This window comes from Halichoerus grypus, chromosome 1, assembly GCF_964656455.1.
Source record: "Halichoerus grypus chromosome 1, mHalGry1.hap1.1, whole genome shotgun sequence".
Classification (NCBI taxonomy): domain Eukaryota; kingdom Metazoa; phylum Chordata; class Mammalia; order Carnivora; family Phocidae; genus Halichoerus; species Halichoerus grypus.
Genome location: NC_135712.1, coordinates 197807285 through 197825219, shown reverse-complemented (window position 1 = coordinate 197825219; position 17935 = coordinate 197807285). Strand labels below are relative to the sequence as shown.

The 17935-nt window shown below is 60.3% G+C and overlaps 1 protein-coding gene across 7 annotated transcripts in view; it reads right to left on the bottom strand.

Annotated features, from left to right (window-relative positions):
- Nucleotides 1-17935, bottom strand: part of CACNA2D2 (calcium voltage-gated channel auxiliary subunit alpha2delta 2) — a 141532-nt gene that overhangs the window by 14426 nt on the left and 109171 nt on the right. For all 7 annotated transcript variants that reach the window (XM_078077781.1, XM_078077775.1, XM_078077779.1 and 4 more), the window contains exons 4-16: nucleotides 17451-17510; nucleotides 10124-10168; nucleotides 6764-6905; nucleotides 3653-3784; nucleotides 3405-3462; nucleotides 2213-2263; nucleotides 1993-2092; nucleotides 1717-1875; nucleotides 1375-1482; nucleotides 1198-1276; nucleotides 574-623; nucleotides 311-400; nucleotides 58-129 (exon numbers count right to left, since the gene is read on the bottom strand). In XM_078077781.1, the coding sequence (XP_077933907.1) occupies nucleotides 58-129; nucleotides 311-400; nucleotides 574-623; nucleotides 1198-1276; nucleotides 1375-1482; nucleotides 1717-1875; nucleotides 1993-2092; nucleotides 2213-2263; nucleotides 3405-3462; nucleotides 3653-3784; nucleotides 6764-6905; nucleotides 10124-10168; nucleotides 17451-17510 (1146 nt within the window). The remainder of the gene's footprint in view (nucleotides 1-57; nucleotides 130-310; nucleotides 401-573; nucleotides 624-1197; nucleotides 1277-1374; nucleotides 1483-1716; nucleotides 1876-1992; nucleotides 2093-2212; nucleotides 2264-3404; nucleotides 3463-3652; nucleotides 3785-6763; nucleotides 6906-10123; nucleotides 10169-17450; nucleotides 17511-17935) is intronic.

Genomic DNA, 17935 nt, shown 5'->3' with positions numbered 1-17935 from the left:
AGGGGCATGCCTGACCCCCTCAGGCATGCCCAGCCCTTCCCTGGTGGGGAACCTTACCTTTTTCTCCCCGGGGCCATCCTGTGTCAGGTTGAAAACAGGGAGGGTCCCTGTCACCACCAACCCCAGCCCCTGAAGGGAGAGGAGGAGGACAGGTTAATCTCCTGTGGCCAGCCGTGCCCCACCCTGAGTGTCCAGAGAATGGGCTCAGGCACAGGTCCCTTTTTTTCTTCTCTGTTTGGTTTACTCCCATAAGGGGGCCCTTAAGGAACTTGACCTTGTGGGCACATCTGTGGGGGCCCAGAGGCCTTACCAGAGCATCCTCATACACGTTGGTCCATTGCACCTGCTTGGCTTCCTTGCCCGCCAGCACCATGGGCCTGCCCAATACATCCAAATATTCCTGGGGAGAAGGTGACAGGGGTCACAAGTCCACCTGCCCACTGCATCTTCCCTGTTCTGCCTCCCCGTATATCAGCCAGCCACCAGGGGGCGCTCTCACACCACAGCAGCCCTTCGCTCACACTGCCCAGGAAGTAAGGGGCTGGGAGGAGGGGGGAAGCCCTAGGGTCTCACCTGCGTGTTAATGCGGATGGCTCCAATGGAAGGGATCTCAAAATAGTAACCTGTGAGGGAAGGTGAGGCAGAGGTGGGTCTGGGTGGTACTTGGGACCCATGGCACAGGGGCTCCCGTACCCCAGGCTGTGTCCAGGCCCCCTCACTTTCTGGTGTCACTCCTCCCAAGCTCCTGTCCCTTTAGTGCTCCCTTCCCCTGCCCTGTCAAGGGCGCTGATGCTAGGGAAGGGGCCATGAGTGTAGGGGTGTAAGGAAGCAGAGGCAGGGTGAAGGGACGAGCCTGAGGCTGAAGTCCCTCATGCCGGGATGGTGGTGACATTCAGAGTTCACCCAGGGGCCAGGCCCATATGCATGGAGTGGTAGCTTGACCAGCAAACAGACACGGGAGCAGATAAGCCAGGAGATGGATGGACAACGGACAGACAAATGGGCAGAAAGATGCTCAGTCAGATGGACAAGTTTCATGGCCAGATAGAGAGATGGACAGTCACACGCACAGGAAGATGGATGGTGGGTAAACAGGCAGCTGGAAAGCTGGACACATGGATGGACAGGTGGACAAGCAACGTGACGGCCAGCAGGGCATGGCTGGCAGCCCTGGGGCGGGGACGCTGGACGAGGTACCTTTGTTGGCGCAGGCCATCCACTGCAGGGGCGTGACGTCATAGTTGTGTTGCCCCACGGAGAAAGTGAACACGCGCACCTATTTGAGGCTTGAGGTTACTGCTGTGGCCACAAGAGGACAGCCCTCCCCGGTACTGGGCCCAGGTCAGGGGGCCCCCCACCTGGGCTGAGCCTCACCGTCCGGTTGGGCCAGTTGTACTTCTCAAAGACATCCTGCACGCGGTCCTCACCGCCGTCCGTGAACATCATGATCATCTTATTGCAGTTGGCACGGGTGATGTTGGACTGGTCGGGGGTAGGTTTGGGGTCAGCAGCTCTTAGCCCCTCCCTGGTCCAGGGTGAGTCTCCCTCCCCCCGGAAGGCCCGGCCCTCAGGCCCTCCTCCCCACAGCAGATGGTGCTATCTGCCTGAGCTGCCTGTTGGGCGCTAACAAGGCCATCCGTCTTGATTTCCCCGGTGTCACCAAGCCCGGGCCTTGGCCTGTCCCCAGCCACCCGCTCATCCACCCACGGCGCTCACGTTCTGCAGCTGGTCGAAGGCGTACTCAAAGCCGGCCTTGTAGCCTGTGGTGCCCTTGGCCACCATGCCCTGCACGGCCTCCTTGAACACCTTCTTGTTACGCACATTGGCTTGCACCAGGTGTGTGAAGCAGGACACGGGCTGCGCCTTTTCGTTGAACTGCAGGGACAGGGCGGGTGGTGAGTCACTGAGTGCCCCCACCCCTCAGGCTGGCCGGGGCACTCGGCACCGGGTGCGGTGACCCACTCCTCACCCGCCCACCACCTTGGCACTCACCGAGGCCACGTTCACATAATCGTCATCCGAGAGCGTGTCCAGCATCTCACAGACAGACGTCTTCATCAGCTTCAGGGTCAGGCCGCTCACGCTGCCGCTCCTGGGAAGGTCATGCAGGTGCCAGGTAGGCCTCAGGTGCTCTCCTGCTGTTCCCTCATGAGGGTCCCAGGCGGCAGATTCTCTCCCACCCCCACCCCTCCTGCAGGCATCGCTCACTCACACATCCACGATGATGACCATGTCCTTGGGCGACGAGGCCCCCTGGATGTACCTGCCCGGGAGAAGTGTCAGTTAGGGCCAGCCTCACTAGGACCTTGTGGGTCCTTTCTTCCTTCACCCACATACTGATTCAACGTGTTTCTACTGAGCATCCACCGCATGGGCCAGACAGCGTTCTAGGCACCGAGGATACCACATTTAATAAAACGGTCCTGGGGCGCCTGGGTGGCTCAGTTGGTTAAGCGACTGCCTTCGGCTCAGGTCATGATCCTGGAGTCCTGGGATCGAGTCCCGCATCAGGCTCCCTGCTCAGCAGGGAGTCTGCTTCTCCCTCTGACCCTCCCCCCTCTCATGTGCTCTCTCTCTCTCTCTCATTCTCTCTCTCAAATAAATAAATAAAATCTTTAAAAAAACCCAAAAAACAAAATGGTCCTGGGGCGCCTGGGTGGCTCAGTCAGTTAAGCGTCTGACTACGGCTCGGGTCATGATCTCGGGGTCCTGGGATCAAGCCCCGCGTCACAGTGTCCCCTCTCAGTGCAGAGTCAGCTTGTCTCTCCCTCTGCCTCCCTCCCCCCCGGCTTGTGCTCTCTTTGTCTCTCTCTCTCAAATAAATAAAGTCTTAAAAAAAAAAATGAAACTAAAACCGTCCTTGCCCGTTACATGAGTGACCTGGTCCCCCAGCACATGAACGAGCCCAAGGAGGGCTGAACAGGTGATCCAGAGAGGGGGCAGGAGGTATGTTCCCGGGCCCCAGTGCTTGCAATGTCCCCTGGCCTGGGACAAGGCTCCAAGGTCTGAGTCCTAGCTGTGTGTGGGATGGAACAGGGAGGGAGGAGGTCACGGGGTACCGCAGGAGAGGCAGAGCAGAGGGTGGGGTGTTCAGGGCTCAGATGGGGGGTGCGGGGGCTGGCGACCTGACAGAGGATATATCCACCCTCGGGAACCCCCACTGGCCCAATCCCTCAGTCCCGAGGGGGTGGAGAGCCAGGCAGTGGACGGGGGGCAGAGGCAGCTGGGAGGCCTGCCTGGGTGATGGGATCCATTTTCCAGCGGCAACGATGTGTGAAATGAAAATTGGATAGAGCTGGCTGCGCCCTGCTCCGAGTCCTGGATATCGGGAGGGAGGGGAACGGGCGGCAGAGGTCAGGGGGATGGAGGGGGTGTCCCTGCCCAGCTCCTCCTTGCTCACTCACCAGGGTCTCCTTCGGACATCGTACAGGTCGATTTTCTTGGGGGCTCGCCATGGGGTGGCTGCGGGAGGAGAGAAGGCGAGGAGGGGGGTCTGGCAGGGAAGGGCCTGGCCAGGGCCGGCTGGCCTGGCAGGAGTGGCTACTCCACAGCCCACAGGGTGAGCAACCACCCCACACGCCCCAGGATAAGTGGGCTGGGTGACGGAGGAGGGTGGGTGCTGGGTGGACAGGAGAGATGGGCTGACACCCACCGGGATAGTAGCGAGTGACGCCCGTGGCACTTCCGAAGACCTGCCACAGCAGCGTGGGGTCCTGCCTGCGATTCTCGATGAACACATTCTCCAGGGCCTCTGTCCAGTTGAGTTCATTAAGGATGACAGTGGCTGTGGGGGAGACGGGGCGGGGGTGAAAAGTGCCCGGGCTGTCCCCCTGTTGAACCTCACCACGACGCCCATGCATGTACCCCGCACTTAGCGAGCTTCACCTGCTTTCTGCCTGGCGGGGCTCTCCTTCCTCAGGGCTCAGCTGAGGGCTGCATCAGCTCCTCCAGGAAGACTTCCAGGTCCTCAACCCCTCCCAAGCCAGCTTAGCCTACCCTTCGGCCAGGCCCCACGGGATCAGGCAGGGCAGCCGTGGCCTGTGGCCCCTGAGAGGGGCTGTCCAGGTGGCAGGGAGTTGTAAATTGGGATGCCCATCCAGCATGCTGCCTGGAGCTTGCAGCTGGTCCCTTGGGAGCTCACCCACTCAGCATGCACTCCAGGCTGCAGCCACAAGAAAGCAATTAAGGGCCCAATGATGGGGCAGGAATTATTCAGCTATTAAGGTACCTGATAAGCTGGAAGCCACTCAGCTCCATGATTAATCAGCTGGGGCCAGGAGCAGGCCGGGGCGGGGGCGGAGGCTCTTGGAGGGGCAGGGGCTGTGCCACGATCCTGCTCCGACACAGGCACTTGCACACACACGCACGCACACGCATACAGCCTGTGTACTCCGACACGTGTCTCTGCACTGGACCTCCGTGTTTCCAGCCAGGTGTTAAGAGTCCCTCGTCCTCGAACCTACCTGCCCAGCAGCCCGACTGCTGCCATGGGCACGGGGGCACGCATGCTCACACCTCCACAGCACGCTGCACCCATGGGAGGACAGCAGTGGGTCTTGCTCTCACAAGAGCAAGTTACCCCCACCCCCCTTTCCCCTGACCTCTGTGGCGGCACACGTGTGATCCCCTGGCCGGACCCACCCCGACACACACTCACAGAGCGAGGCTTCTCTCAGACGAATGCGCTCGGTCCTGCAGATCGCTCAACCAGGGCAGAGACTCAGGATGGCTTGGGCAGCACCCCCATCCCCCAACTCAGGACAGCCCTAAATCTGGCCGATACGTGTGTGCGCACGTGCTCTCTCACGTGCAGCGAATCTGTCTCTGCGTATAGGACCCTCAGAGAAACCCGCCAGGGGCTGGCCACCTACTACTGCTGGGACTCTGTACCGAAACCCCCTCCCCCAGGGGCTGTTTTTCTCCTCCGGTTTTTCCCACTTGCCTTTCTTCCCAGGCGGAGCCCTGATAGATCCCTATCACAGATCCACCCCAAGTAAGACTCAGAGAATGCCTTCCAAAGGCTCGGCTCTTTGGAGGAGGGCCTCTGAACACTGAAACCTTTAAAGCAGGCGAAGAGCTGTGATTTAAAGAGACAAATGCGCAAGGTTCTGCCCATCGCCCAGGGGGCGCGGACACATCCCTGGGCACGGGGCCCTCTGCTCTCGCCCTCCGCCCTGCAGTGTGGGGCCTTTGCTGCATCGTGTCTGCTGCCTAATCTCTCTCCCTCTGCTCCCACTCCCTTCTCTCTGTCCTTGTAGCTCCCCTTAACTGACCATAATGTGAAAACAAAAACACATTTCTATCATTGGCTGTGCCTATTGAACAGTATGTTATGGTCCCGTTCCTAATTTAGAAACTTAGTGACTCGAACAATTTCTATTTTTCTCTTTAACGAAAAAAATAAAGCCGGTTCTCAAATGTTTCATACGGTACTGCCTGCCCTGGGAGAGTCTGCCTGGTGAGTCCCAACCCTCGCTGGGCCTCAGTTTCCCCATCCTCCCAAGGAGAGGCTTAGAGCCGACTGTCCTGGAAGCCCCTCTCGCTGCTGGCACAGGGGCATTTCTGACTCAGGTCAAGAGCCAAGAGCAGACCCCCGCCTCAGCGGGGCTGTCCCTGTGGGTACCCATGACCACATGCACACACCTGCATTCACCGTGAGACACACTTGTGCAAACACTCCGGCCTCCCCGCCTGGAGAGGGCCTGCTACTCAGCCCCACGTGCACACACCCGCACCCACGTGCACACTCAGATCACGCTGAGCTGGGAAACGGGGACCATGCCCCCTCAGGCAGGCGATTACAGATTTAATTAAAAGTGACACAGTAAATAAAAAACATATAAAATGTAATTTGTGTGGGTAGCGAGGGGTGACTGGGGAGGGCGGTATGGCTCCTGTTTTAATTAGCGTGCCTGCCTGTGATAGTGCTCCTCGACTGCTCGGGCAGGTGGCCTGAGGGAGGCCTGTGGCAGGGACGACAGGGGTGGGGGCAGCACCTATCCTCACCCCTGCCTGAGGCTGCCTAGAAGTCCTGGCTGACCCGAAGGGTGGAGGGGGGCCTTCCTGAGGCCCCTGCAGGATTCCCTGCATTCTGGAGACTACCCAGAAACTCTGGGACCTGTGTTCTAAGACCCTCCACCCAGGGGGCCCCTTGGAGTCTGAGGTTGCCTTGTACATGCTCACAGAATTATGCCCAAACCACCAGACCCCAGGGCCCTGAAGCCCGCTGCTAGAGCTCTCTCTGTAGTGCTTGACTCGGTCTCTTCCCCCTACACCTCCCAAGATCTTCAGGAAGTTCCTCCTCATGTCTGACTCAAATCCTTCCAGCTGTAGTGACTTGGTTTCCCCACTGTGCAAAGCTGCCCTGTCCCTGGACAAGGAGGGAGATGCTCCAGGGCTGGCGTCCGTGAGTGAGGGACTGCTCCCTGTTCCCCCAGCCCCTGTGTTCATCTGATGTGGTAGCTCCTCAACCATTCCTACACGGGGCCTGGGAATGGGGGACGGCGGGGAGGAGCTGCTCTGGGGGCACGTGGGGCACATGTGTCCACAGGGGCAGGAGACTGTGCGTGCACAGCGGTGAGAGTCTGAGCGTTAGCGTGAGGCCATGCCTGAGAATGACTTGACGCCTGCGTGTGGACGTGGGTAGCGGGGGCTGAAGGCAGACGGCACTGGCTGAGCACTCAGGACCTGGCAGTGCCCAGGCCGTGGGCCTTGCTCCCGTGCTGGCTGCGGAGGGCAGTTTCTGATCGCTCTGCACACTCACAGCCTTTGTAGATGTCCGTGGGGATCTGCACGGCCGTGTACGAATAGTTGACTTTGTTCTTGAAGTTTGAGTCCTCAACGAAGTCCAGCCTGAGGGTGCTGACCTTGGACCCCCTCTCCACATCCTCACTCTCAGGGTCATCCTGCAGAAAGGGATCCCCCCCCACCGCAGTCATGTCAGGGCTGGAAAATGGTGGAGTGGGGTCAGACAGCTCTGCAGGCAGGAGAGGGCCAGAGTCTAGGTGATAGGGGCATCTCAGAATCAGAGACGGGGAGAGATGGAGAGACACAGGGACAGATGGACAGGGGGTATGGACCCCTCCCCCAGGAGGCCTGTGACTCCCACCTGCCCCTGGCCACCCCACCCACCATCCCTACATTTGATAAACCCAAATTCCAAAACCCAAACCAAACTTCCCCACATTCTTAGAAACCAATTATCAATGAAGGAGATGAGTCCCAGTGAGAAAGAGCAGGCTGCACACCTCTGCTTTCAAGGACGGGCTTGTGTGATCCCAGGGAGGCCGAGGCAGCCCTTCCCAGGAGCCTTGGGCTCCCCCCTGTGGGGCCCCCCATCCCCTGCATGGAGTTCCTTTGGCACCAGCGAGAGGGTCCTTGCCCCCTCTGGGGGAGGGTCACCACCCCCTCAGCAGGTGGCTGTAGGGGCTGAGTTTGGGAGGGGGAGAGCTGGGCTGGGGTGGGGGCTAGCATTGAGACCCCGTAACTTCCAGAGGGAGGGTCCTCAGCGCTTGCTAGCAGAGGGACTGCAAAGGCCCCTGTTGACTTTCTAAAATGAGCTGCAGCCGTCTGACAGGTGCCAATTACAGCATCTCTCGGCCGAGCGGGCTGGGCATGCGCCGTGCACCCCCGCCCACCACCACAGGCTGGCAGGAACGGGTCTGCCGCTACAGCGCTGATGCCGCAGCCGAGCGGCGGGGGTGGGGTGGGGGGGGTGGGCAGGCATGGGTGCAGGTGTGCAAGGGGGAGGGGAAGATGGTGGTAGAGAGTGAAGAGGAAGGCAGGGAAGAGCCAGACGGGGAGGAAAGGAGGGATGGAGACCAAGGCGGGGCAGGGGCAGAGCTGGGGGCCTTGTGCCCCGGGAGGAAGGGATGTAAGCAGCTGGGCCATCCGCATGCCCCCTCACTGCCTCTCAACCCGTGTGATCACCGTCAACACCAGGCTCAGCTCATTTCCACCCCCTTGTGGCTCTGCAGACCCCACTGCTCATTGGGTCCTGGGCACACCCGCTATGTTCCTGCCTCCTGCTGCATCTTGTCTGGGGAAAGAGTGATCGTGCCTCCCTACCCAGCCAGATGTGCTCTGCCCACCCCAGGAGTGCTCCGGGTCTGTCCTCCAGCCTGGGGAATGAATTACTGCCTGGGTGGGGCCGCAGCAGGCGGGCCTGTGTGGGGGTCAAGGGTGGATTCTGTACAGCAAAATCCAAGCCATCTGCTGCCCTCCCCTTGCCCCCTCGCCCCCTCACCACGTGTGCGACTCTCTGCCCACCTCGGCACACCCTAGGAGGACCCTCAGAAGCTCAAGGATGCTGGGTAAAGCTGGGGCAGGCAGCTACCCAGCCTGCCGCCTCTGAGGCGTGAGCCACTCACGTTCCGCTTGCAGGAGGGGGAGGTGCGGGAGAAGAAAGCCCCCGAAATGTCAGCAGCAGATGAAGGGCGCTGGAAAATTTAATCTCCCAACTTTCCCAACTAATGTGACATTTGGATTCCGTTCTGATAAGCTATCAGCTGGCGAACTTTTTCCTTCCTTCTCTTTCCCCCACCCCCACCTTCTGGCTGGTAATTTAAAAGTAAATGGTCTAGAAAGATCTCTAACTGTACCTCTGGCAAAGATTAAAAAAACAAAACAACACAACAAGCAGGGGAGTCGGCAAATGTGTTCATGTCAAATTTTATAGAAGGCCAGGCTTTTGGCCTGCCCTTAGCCCAGCCCCACCCAGGGTGCCTCTCCCTCCTGGGGCTGTCCCTACCCCCTTGAGGGGAGGGGGGGGCGTTGCAGGGAATCAGTGATTTAGAGCCAGGGGGCGGGGGTCCTGGGCACAGGGAGTTCAGGGGATCCTGGCAGGGGTCCGGGCACCAGAACAGCCAAGGAGCCTCTTGGCGCCACCCCCATGCCCAGGGGTTTTGTACGGTGGGCAACTGCAGTCTCCTGGTTTATATTTAATGCACTGATTGCTAAAATTACAGCCTGCTGCTGAGGGGGGTAAGGAATTAGATTCAGGGTCTAATTAAAGGTTCGCTCTTCATTTGAATTTCAGATTCCAGCTTTAATTTTAGCAACTTCTCTGGGAGCCACGGAGGCTCAGCCAAGGGGGAAGCACACCTGCTTTAGCCCACCCACCCCTCCTTCTCCGGCCCCCTGCCCGCCTGCCCTCCTCAAGGCTCACCCAGGCTGGCCTGGCACCACCGACCCTCTGCAGGGTTCCCTTCCTGCCTGCCCACCTCCAGGGGCACTGTCTACCTCCCGCTCGCCCCAGGAAATGCCCCCGGCCAATGAGCCCGGGAGAGGACCCCTGGATTTGGGGTCTCCCGCCCCAGCCAGAGCAGGTGGGACCCCAGAGACTGAGCTGTTATGACACCTCTGTTTACAGAGGAGATAGTCAAGTTCAACTACATTTGCCTCCAAGGCAGGCAGATGGACTTGGGCCTTGGCAGGTTCACCAAACACTGTGCACTCTGTGTGCCCTGCCCTCTCGGACACTCTTGGCTCCTCTGTAGGTCCCCTGCTACCAAAACGGTCATACGGCTTTCACGCGAGGCCTCCGGAGATGGGGCGCCCAAACACCCACGAGCCAGTCAGGGGCGCTGAGACGGGAGCAGTGAGGGTCTGGGCCGTCCAGCGAGCCCCTGTGCCATCACTGCCGAGCCAGTGACCCCAGCAGAGCCCAAGCCCCATCCTTCGTCTGGGGAACGGGCACACGGCTGGGCTGCCTCTGCAGCGGGGGCAAGCCTGACCGAGCTGGCGGGAGCCCCGACGGTGGGGCCAGCTGCGGGGGGCTCAGCACACGGAGGTACCTGCACCACGTGAGCCACACCACAGCCACGTCCCGGCCCTGCCTGCCCACCTCCAGGAAGCCCTCCGCGCTACTCCCTCTCTCCTCCGCTCCCACAGTGCCCAGCCTCCTCCATGCTGGCACCTGGACTGACCCACGGGAGGAGATCCAAGCGCCTCACCACCTGCCTGGGGTCGGGCGCGGGGCCTGCGCCACCGCTACTTTGCAGGGTGACCTCAGAATGTGGGAGGGCGCTGAGACCTCACACCCATTTTACAGCTGCGGCTACTAGCCAAGGGATGGTGTGGGGCTCTGGCAGCTCTCCTCCCCCAACAGGGGTACGGCACTCACCAGCTCAGCGTCGGCCTTGGCATCGTAGTACAGGATATCTTCCTCCTGGGGGGAGAGAGAGGCCTTGACCCTCACAGCTCCTCACGAGGCTGCTTGAGGTGCAGCCGGGGCCCCCGCCCTGAGGCTGCCACCCGGATCCAGAGCAGCTTGGGGAGGGCTGGCTGAATTAGGCCGGGCATGCCCGCCCCCGCCCCAGACAGACACCCCCTCAGGGGCCCTCACAGGCTCCAGGGGCATGTGGTGCCCCAGGTTGGGTGGGGCCTCCCTGGGGCTCCCTGACTCCAGGACCGCTGAGAGGCGGGGTCAGAGCCAGCCTGTGTGCGGAGACTCTGGCTGAGGCAGTACCGGGGGAGTGAGGAAGATGGGAAAACAGAGCCGAGTCTGGGCCAGAGTGAAATAATGACTCGACACCGCATCTTCCAATTTCTTCTATTAAAAAGCCTGCTCATTACGGGCATGTACTTATTAATTATCTGTGATTTGTTGTGAAATGCAAGGGGGTTTACACAACAGGAGTGGGAGAAAACAAAGCCCGGCCCCCGCGCCTGCCTCCCCGGCCCGCTGGTGCGCACCCCGCCCGTCCCGGCCTCGCTCGCCTGCCCGAAGCCTGGGTTCTTGGCCATCTGCGCATCATAATCACCGGCCACCCCGGGGACCCGTAACACAAACGGGCTAATTTCATGTTTAATGATCTTTAATCAGAACTGAGCATGGCTGACAGAGGCCGCCAGAAGGTGAATCTGGTGCCCTCAAGTGCCACTGGCCCCTCTCCTGCCCCTATGGGCTCTAGGGTCAGGACACAGGAGAAGGCCACCGTCCGAGTCACCCTCCTCTAGCGCTCCTCGGTGCTGTCTTGTACCGCAAACACCTGGTGCGTGGCCCTGGCAGCCTGTTTCTTTGTGGTCGAAAATGGGGGTGCTGACCAAGTGTGCTCCCAGCAAGCACAGAGCCAGCACTTACTCTCTGGGGGGCAGAAGTCACCTTGGCCACCCCTTTGCTGTGTGACCTCAGGGCCGCACTGCTCCCTCTCAGCTCCGGCTCCTCAGGCTTCAGGGAGGGGGCTTGGCCTCGGGGACTGCCCGGGTGCTGGGCCTGAGGCCGTAGTTTAAGGTGGTCAGTATGGGGGCTTATTGTGGGGACAGTTGTGAGTTGTCTCCCACCAGAGGTCTGGGGGGTAGAGGCCACTGGCTGGACCCGTAAACACAGTCCGAGCATTTCTGCAACATCGACTCCATGCCTGGCACCAGGCTTGGGCAAGACCACAGCAGCTGGATGGATGGAAGACCGGAAGCGACTTGATTGCTTCGGTCACCAGAGGCATCTGCTGCGTCCCGCGCTTCACACATGCTGGGTTTACGGGGCTCCTCCGGGAGCCCTGCGACCCTCCCCCTCATACAGATGAGGACACGGCAGGGGTAAGAGAGGCTTCGCACCCACGCTCCAACCCGCCTTCCCATTGCATCTCCAACCTTTGCCGCACCACCCACCCGGCAGGAGGACTGGAGCGCAGGTGGGTGCAGGGTGGGGGCCGGGGGCCGGGGCCCAGGCTTCAGGGTGCTTGGCCTTCCCTTGCGCCTGGCTCCGACCGAAGCACATAATGAAAGCTGACATTATATCAAACACAATAAGGAGTTTCGGTTGATGAAGATCATTCCTGAACACACAAACCCATTAAACCGAGGGGAAAAAATATCAATTCAACACACTCGCTGGCAAAAAGAAAATGTGATTTGTTATCTAAAAGGGGGTTATAAACACGGCTCTGATGCTCTTTCCCTCCGTAATGAAAACAGGCGGGCGTGGTGGGAGGACTGCAGATTAGAACATGGGGCTTCACTCGCCAACTTTTTAGGCAAACCTCCCGCAAGGACAGGAAAGGGCATGGGTGGGGGTCGGTAACTCTGGGGCCCCCAGGAGACACACGCCCCTCTCACAGGCCGGGCTGGGTCCTGCCTGCACTCGGGCCACCCCTGGGCAGCTGCCCCAATGGCTCCCTTTGTCTTTTTGTCCTGCAGTTTCATGGTCTCAGCAGAGGATCAGATGCTGGTGGCATCAGTGACACAGGGGAAATGTGTCATAGAAGAGGATTCCAGTGCCCTGCAGACAATGGGTGAGGCTCAGGAATCTGTATGCAGTCCTTGTCCCCCAGGGTCCTTGTCCCTACCTCTCCTACCTTGAAAGGGCCAGGCCAGGCCCCTTCCTTGGTAGAGAGAGGATTAGCATGGGATGGTGGCGGGCAAGGTCACATGTGTGAAAATACGTTGTAAACACAGCTGTGGTCTCTATGCTTGATGCGGTGTGGAGCTGGGGGTGTGACAGAATGGGGCCATCAGGGTTGGAGTGGGGGGGATCCCTGGAAAGGCCTCTGTGTCTGCTTTGGTCTGCCCAGTGCCCCGTGTCCACCATTACTGTCCTGCCGTGGTTAGACCACAAGGACGTGGTGCCTAGTGATTACACGCAGGGGCCTTGGCAAAGGGTCTTAGCCTCAAATCCTGACCTGAACATGTGTGCTCTGGGATCCCGAATGGTGAGTGAAGACTGAGCCTGAAGCCTCCGAAGTCCCCAGTGGCCCCAGGACTACTCCTGGGGGTCACCCCCATCTCATCAAGGAGGCAAGGGTGCCTGTTAAATCCTGTAGCCTCGGTGAGGCTTTCCTTCAGGGTCTTGATTTCCCACTTACAAAGGTGGGATGAAGATGCCCTACAGAGGCAGGGAGCTGGGTCTCTCCAGGCGCTGGGGCCAGCCCTACCTGTGGGGACCCTTATGTTTGCAACTCTGGTCCTGGGAGGGGCCGGAGGGTGGAGGAAACCCTCTGGTTGGGGAGAAATGGGCATTGTTAATGTCTGGGGTCCACACCCAACGCCCCCTTCTGCTATTTTAGGGGCCATTTTGCTCAAACTTGGCAGGGGGTGGGGGGAATCATCCTGAACTCACATTTCTTCCCCTTGTGGATTTCTGTATGACGGATGACACATGAAGGGTGGGGCTGGGGGGCCCACATGGCCTTTGTACAGACGACACATACCCTCTTCTTAGCTGGAGCTGAGCCCAAGAGAGAACACGAGGGGTGCCGGCAGGTGGGAAACAGGGCGAGGAGGTGAGCATGGGGTAAGCATGGGGAATAGCAGTTGGTGCCTATGTCTGGTTCTATGGGGTACAGTGAGGATGACTGGCCTTCCTGCCCTGGCCCACGGCCAGCTCAGCTCAGCCAAAAGGACTGTTTTCTGAGAGAGCCGTCTGTCGCTGGCTTGGCAGAGAGGCAGGCAGCAGGCCTGATGGCTGGGGCAGACCTTAGGCCGGGGAGGCCACCTGTCCCGTCCAGCCGGCTCCTCTGGCCTGGTCCAGCCTTCACAGTCTTCCTTGTAGGTTCCCGGACAGAGCTACCTCTCCCATCAGACCCCCCAGGGTAGGGCTGTGTCTCCCGCTTCAGACTCCCCAGGGTAGGACTGCTTCCTCCCTTAGACTCCCAGGGCAGCACTTTGTCCCCTGCAGGGCCAGGTGTTGGCACTGAGGCCCTGGGGCCAATGGCTTCTTCTACCTCTTCCACCCATGCCCTGGCCCAGCTCCTCCCTGGTGGTGGTTCAGACAGCAGATAATGCCGGCACAGTGTGGTGCTGGGCCAGGCACGGTGTCCAGCAGGCGGGCCATCTTCATCTCCCCTAAGTGTTATGGGCACCAGAGCACCTGCTGCCTGTCTGCGGGGTCAGGCGACGTGCTGCCTCTCACAGGGGCCATGGTTTCCCTGGGGTCCAAGGGCTGTGGCCAGGTTGGGGTTCCCTGCGGGGGAACAGGGGGCCTTCATGCCCAGACCTCTTTCTCTCTCTCGTGCCATCTCTGAGCCTGTCGACCCCAGGATCCCCCAAGTGCCTGGGCTGGCGTCGGTGGTGTGTGTGGATGTACTATACCACTGTCCACTCCTCAGAGGTCTGCATGTAGACCCACTGTGTGCCGCTGACATAGGGAGGACCATACCCTACTGATCACACAGTGGATTCCATGTGCCAAGCATCTCCTCTGTGCCCAGAACTGCCGGGTGCCATTCTCCCCATCTCAGAGGTAAGAAGACCGAGGCCCAGCTGCTCTCGGCCAACCTGTCCACAGGGCACTCGGCTGGGCACATGGACAGATGGTGGACAACACTGAAGCAGGTCCGACTGCTTCTGGCCTAGAGGAGTCTTGAGTGGTGCAGACAGATGAGTCCACTGGGATACTGGCCTGGGGCAGGCTGCACTGGGAACTGTAGGTGTTGGGGGCTCCCGAGATGGATGCTGGGGGCCGTGGGGGCCAATCCCGGGCTTGGGACTCAGCAAGAGGAGCCCTAGCGAGGTAACTGGAGAGGGAGAGGCGTTGCCCTTTTGAAGGAGGAGGGCAGGGCACTCCTGGGCCAAGGCCCGGCTTGCGTAAAGGGCCTGAGTTTGACATTGGCGTGGCTGCTCTCCAGAGCGCCCCATGGAGGAACACGCTCTTATCTGTACCTCCTGAAGGTCACTGGGAAGGACACGGTCTCAGGAGTGGGTGGTGTGCCTGCAAGCGACAAAGACGCCATCCCTTTCCCAGCCTCGAGGCCCCGTATCCCCCTGGCATGCACAGTCCCCACCTGCAGCTGCTGCCAGCGCCCCTCCCCCCCACTCCCCCCCCCCCCGACTCAGGGCGGTCTGGCGAGCCAGCTAATGGGCCCGCCGTCAGCGCTGATGCCTTTCAGCCAGGCAGCAGGGTGACTGCAGGGCTTCTGGGGAAGAGCGGGGCCCTGACCCTACAGCTGGGAAGGAGGGGGTGATTCTAGCTCCGCCCTGCCCGAGATACAGACAGATGCACAGCTGGACAGACTGAGGGGGAGGCCCGGTGGTCACTTCCACAGCTGGGGGCATCCCAGGTCGTGTCAAGGGGAGAGGGCCAGCCAGAGCCCGCTCCTGCCTCATCTCAGGACAGGAGCGCGCAGGGCCGGAGACGCCCCTACACTGTCACCACCTTGGCATCTCTATGCCCTGACGTGTGCAGTGGCCCTTTCGCACACCAGGCCCGGGCCAGCAGGCAGCATCCAACACCAGAGTCCTTTGCCAGATGGGGAAACTGGAGCCCAGAGAGGGGCAAACCCTTGCAGGGCCCCGTGGGGACTCGGTGTGCAGGGAGCACATTGTCTCCAGCATCACCCGTCTCAGCATCCCCGGATGCCCCTGAGACCTTGGTCCCCCTTCCTGGCAGGCCTCCATGGTGCCCATTCTGGCCTGGGGTAAGCTGTTCCTGCCTTAGGGAGTAGCTGAAAATCAGGGGTCAGGAGTCTGGCTGGATGATCCTTGTAAATTTTGGGTTTTCTGCCGAGTCAGGAAAAGAAAATAGGTTTGGGGCTAAGGCGGCCTCTTTGTCTTCTTGTCTGGGGCCTGGACTGGGAGGGAGAGAAAACCAGGCTGAGGGTGGGTCTTTTCATTCCCTTGTTCCCTGTTCCTTCACTCACTGTCCCATGTCTGCTCTGCACATGGTCCTGGGTAGGGAGGGAGGACGCAGATATGTCAGGAACAAAGGAAGGGCCGGAGTAGGGGAGGCGTGGGGGGGGGGTGGTGGGGTCCTGGATGGCCAGAAGCTGGAGGGGCTGATGGACTGGGCCATGGGGGTAGCCTCACTGGGAAGGCACAGACAAGCCAGGCCGCTGGGAGGAACAGAAGGCATTCAGGCAGAGATCAGGAATGGGCCTGGAGTGAGGTGTTCAGCATGGCTGGGGCACAGGGAGGTGGGCGAGGAATGAGGTGGCCAAGGGGGGCAGGAACAGCCAGATCAGGGCTGGACCTTGAAGAGGATTCGCCCGGGCGGGTGCTGTTTTATTGGTGGCAGTGTGATCTGAGTGGTGGGTGGGAGCACCGCCACCATGCTGTTTCTGATCAAGGGGCTGAGGAGGCACGGGGACCCGGGGATGGGTGGTGGTGTTGGAAAGGGAGGGAGAGAGAAGGGCGAGTCTTGAGCTCCTGGGGAGGCGGGGTCTGTCCAAGGAGTCATCCACTCATTTATGTGTCCACTATAAACGATCACCTGTTAGCTCCAATCCCACCTGAGCTCCCTGAGGGTAGCACCCAGCACTGACCAGGAAGCAGAGGAAGGATGCCATGGGGTGGGCGAGGCAGGGCAGGACTCAGGACGGCCCGGCGGGATGGAGACCAGGGATGAGGAGCAGATAGGTTCAGGGGGCCTGGATCATAGGCATGAATCCCCTGGGACCTGACAGCCTGGCTGTGAATCTCTGCCACCAGCAGGTGCCTCAGGTAGGTCTAACCACCTTGTGCCTCAGTGTTCTTATCAGTTTAAGTAGGGATAATAATCCACCGGCCCGCCAGATGTGCAAGACCCAGAGCTGGAGCGGCAAGGGCCTACCCCACCTTATTAGGCCCCAGGTCCCCGCAGGCAGCCCTTGGCGCCTCTCCCCGTGGGTAGCACAGAGACCCCCAGGAGGCCTGGCTCAGATGCCTGGGCAGCTGTGGAGGACACACGAGCCCTGCTAACTGGCCTGGTCCCTGAGGGTTCCATCATCCCTGGCATTGGGGGTTCCCTGGGTCTGGGAGGAAGCCTGTCTCAGTTTACCTTCTGGCTTACTGAGACCCTCTGAGATGCTGGCCTGATGGAAAGGGTGCAGGTGTGTCCAGCCCCCCCCAAAGCAAACACAGCTGCCTGCATTTGTGAGGGCCACCTGTGTTTGAGACTGGCAGTCAATGAGGGTTCCCTTCCTTCCCCCACATTCTGGGCCCTTCTGCCCTCAAGAAGAGACCTACTACCACCTTCTCACCCCTCCACTCCCTTGGCACCTGGGCTCCTTCTGAGCTCTCTTGGTGGAAGGAGAGGCTTCTGTGGCTGTGACAAGCATGGTCCCTGATCCCAGTCGGACAGCCTCCTGGAAGACAGGCTGCTGTTCAGGGAAGTCCCAGGAAGGGGACAGAGTCCCCCTTTGGCAATGACTCTTCTAGGTCAGTGTATTACAGTCTGAAAGGTCCTGGAGTCAAGGGCCTTCTTTGCCCTAGGGTCTCTCCAGAGTCTGGGCACATCCTTAACCTCCAAGGCAACACCAACTTTGGGGAGCATCACTTTAGAGCGGCCTGTCTGCCCTTGGGGGACCCCACAGCTCCTCTAGGGTGAAGTGAGTGGTTCATATCTGCATCCTGTGTCCCAGCACTGAGGGGAGCCTCAAATGTTTGCTGAAGGCTGGACTAAGGTTCCAGGCTCCCCTCCACAGAGCCCTCGGTGCTCCTCCAGTGAGTCTGGGCAGCGCCCCCTCCCCCGAATCCACATCTACCTTTGCTGGGGGTGGGCAGGTCATGCGGGCTGGGGCGGGCACTGCAGTTCTTACCTTGATGTTGTCCTGCCAGCGGTGGGCTTTCTGGAAGTTCTCTGCGGCGTCGGCCAATCTCTGAGGAACAGAGCACAGGGAGGTCAGAGGCTGAGGGAGGCCCATGCCCAGCCCCAGCCCTCTCCATCCTTAGTGCTCCCTGGAGCCAGGCTGGCTCAGGGACTCCCTTGCCCCATGCTGCCACCTCCGGGATTCCTTGGCCCCAGACCTTTCCCAGCTTGCTGTGTGGGCCCTTCCCCCACCCACAGGGTTCACATAGGACAGGTGAAGCCTGCACAAAGTGACCTGAGTGGCATCTCCATGGGACTCCCTGTACTTCAGCCCCCCACATCTCCTGCCCACAGGATGGCGGGGGGGCCCCCAGGACGCAGTAGGACCCAGGCCCTGGAGTCAAGCCCCGTTGCCCCTCTACCTCGGACAAACGAGTGTCACGCCAGTGCCAGGAAGAGGCCCTCCCTAGTCAAGGGCAAACTGCCCCAAGGGAC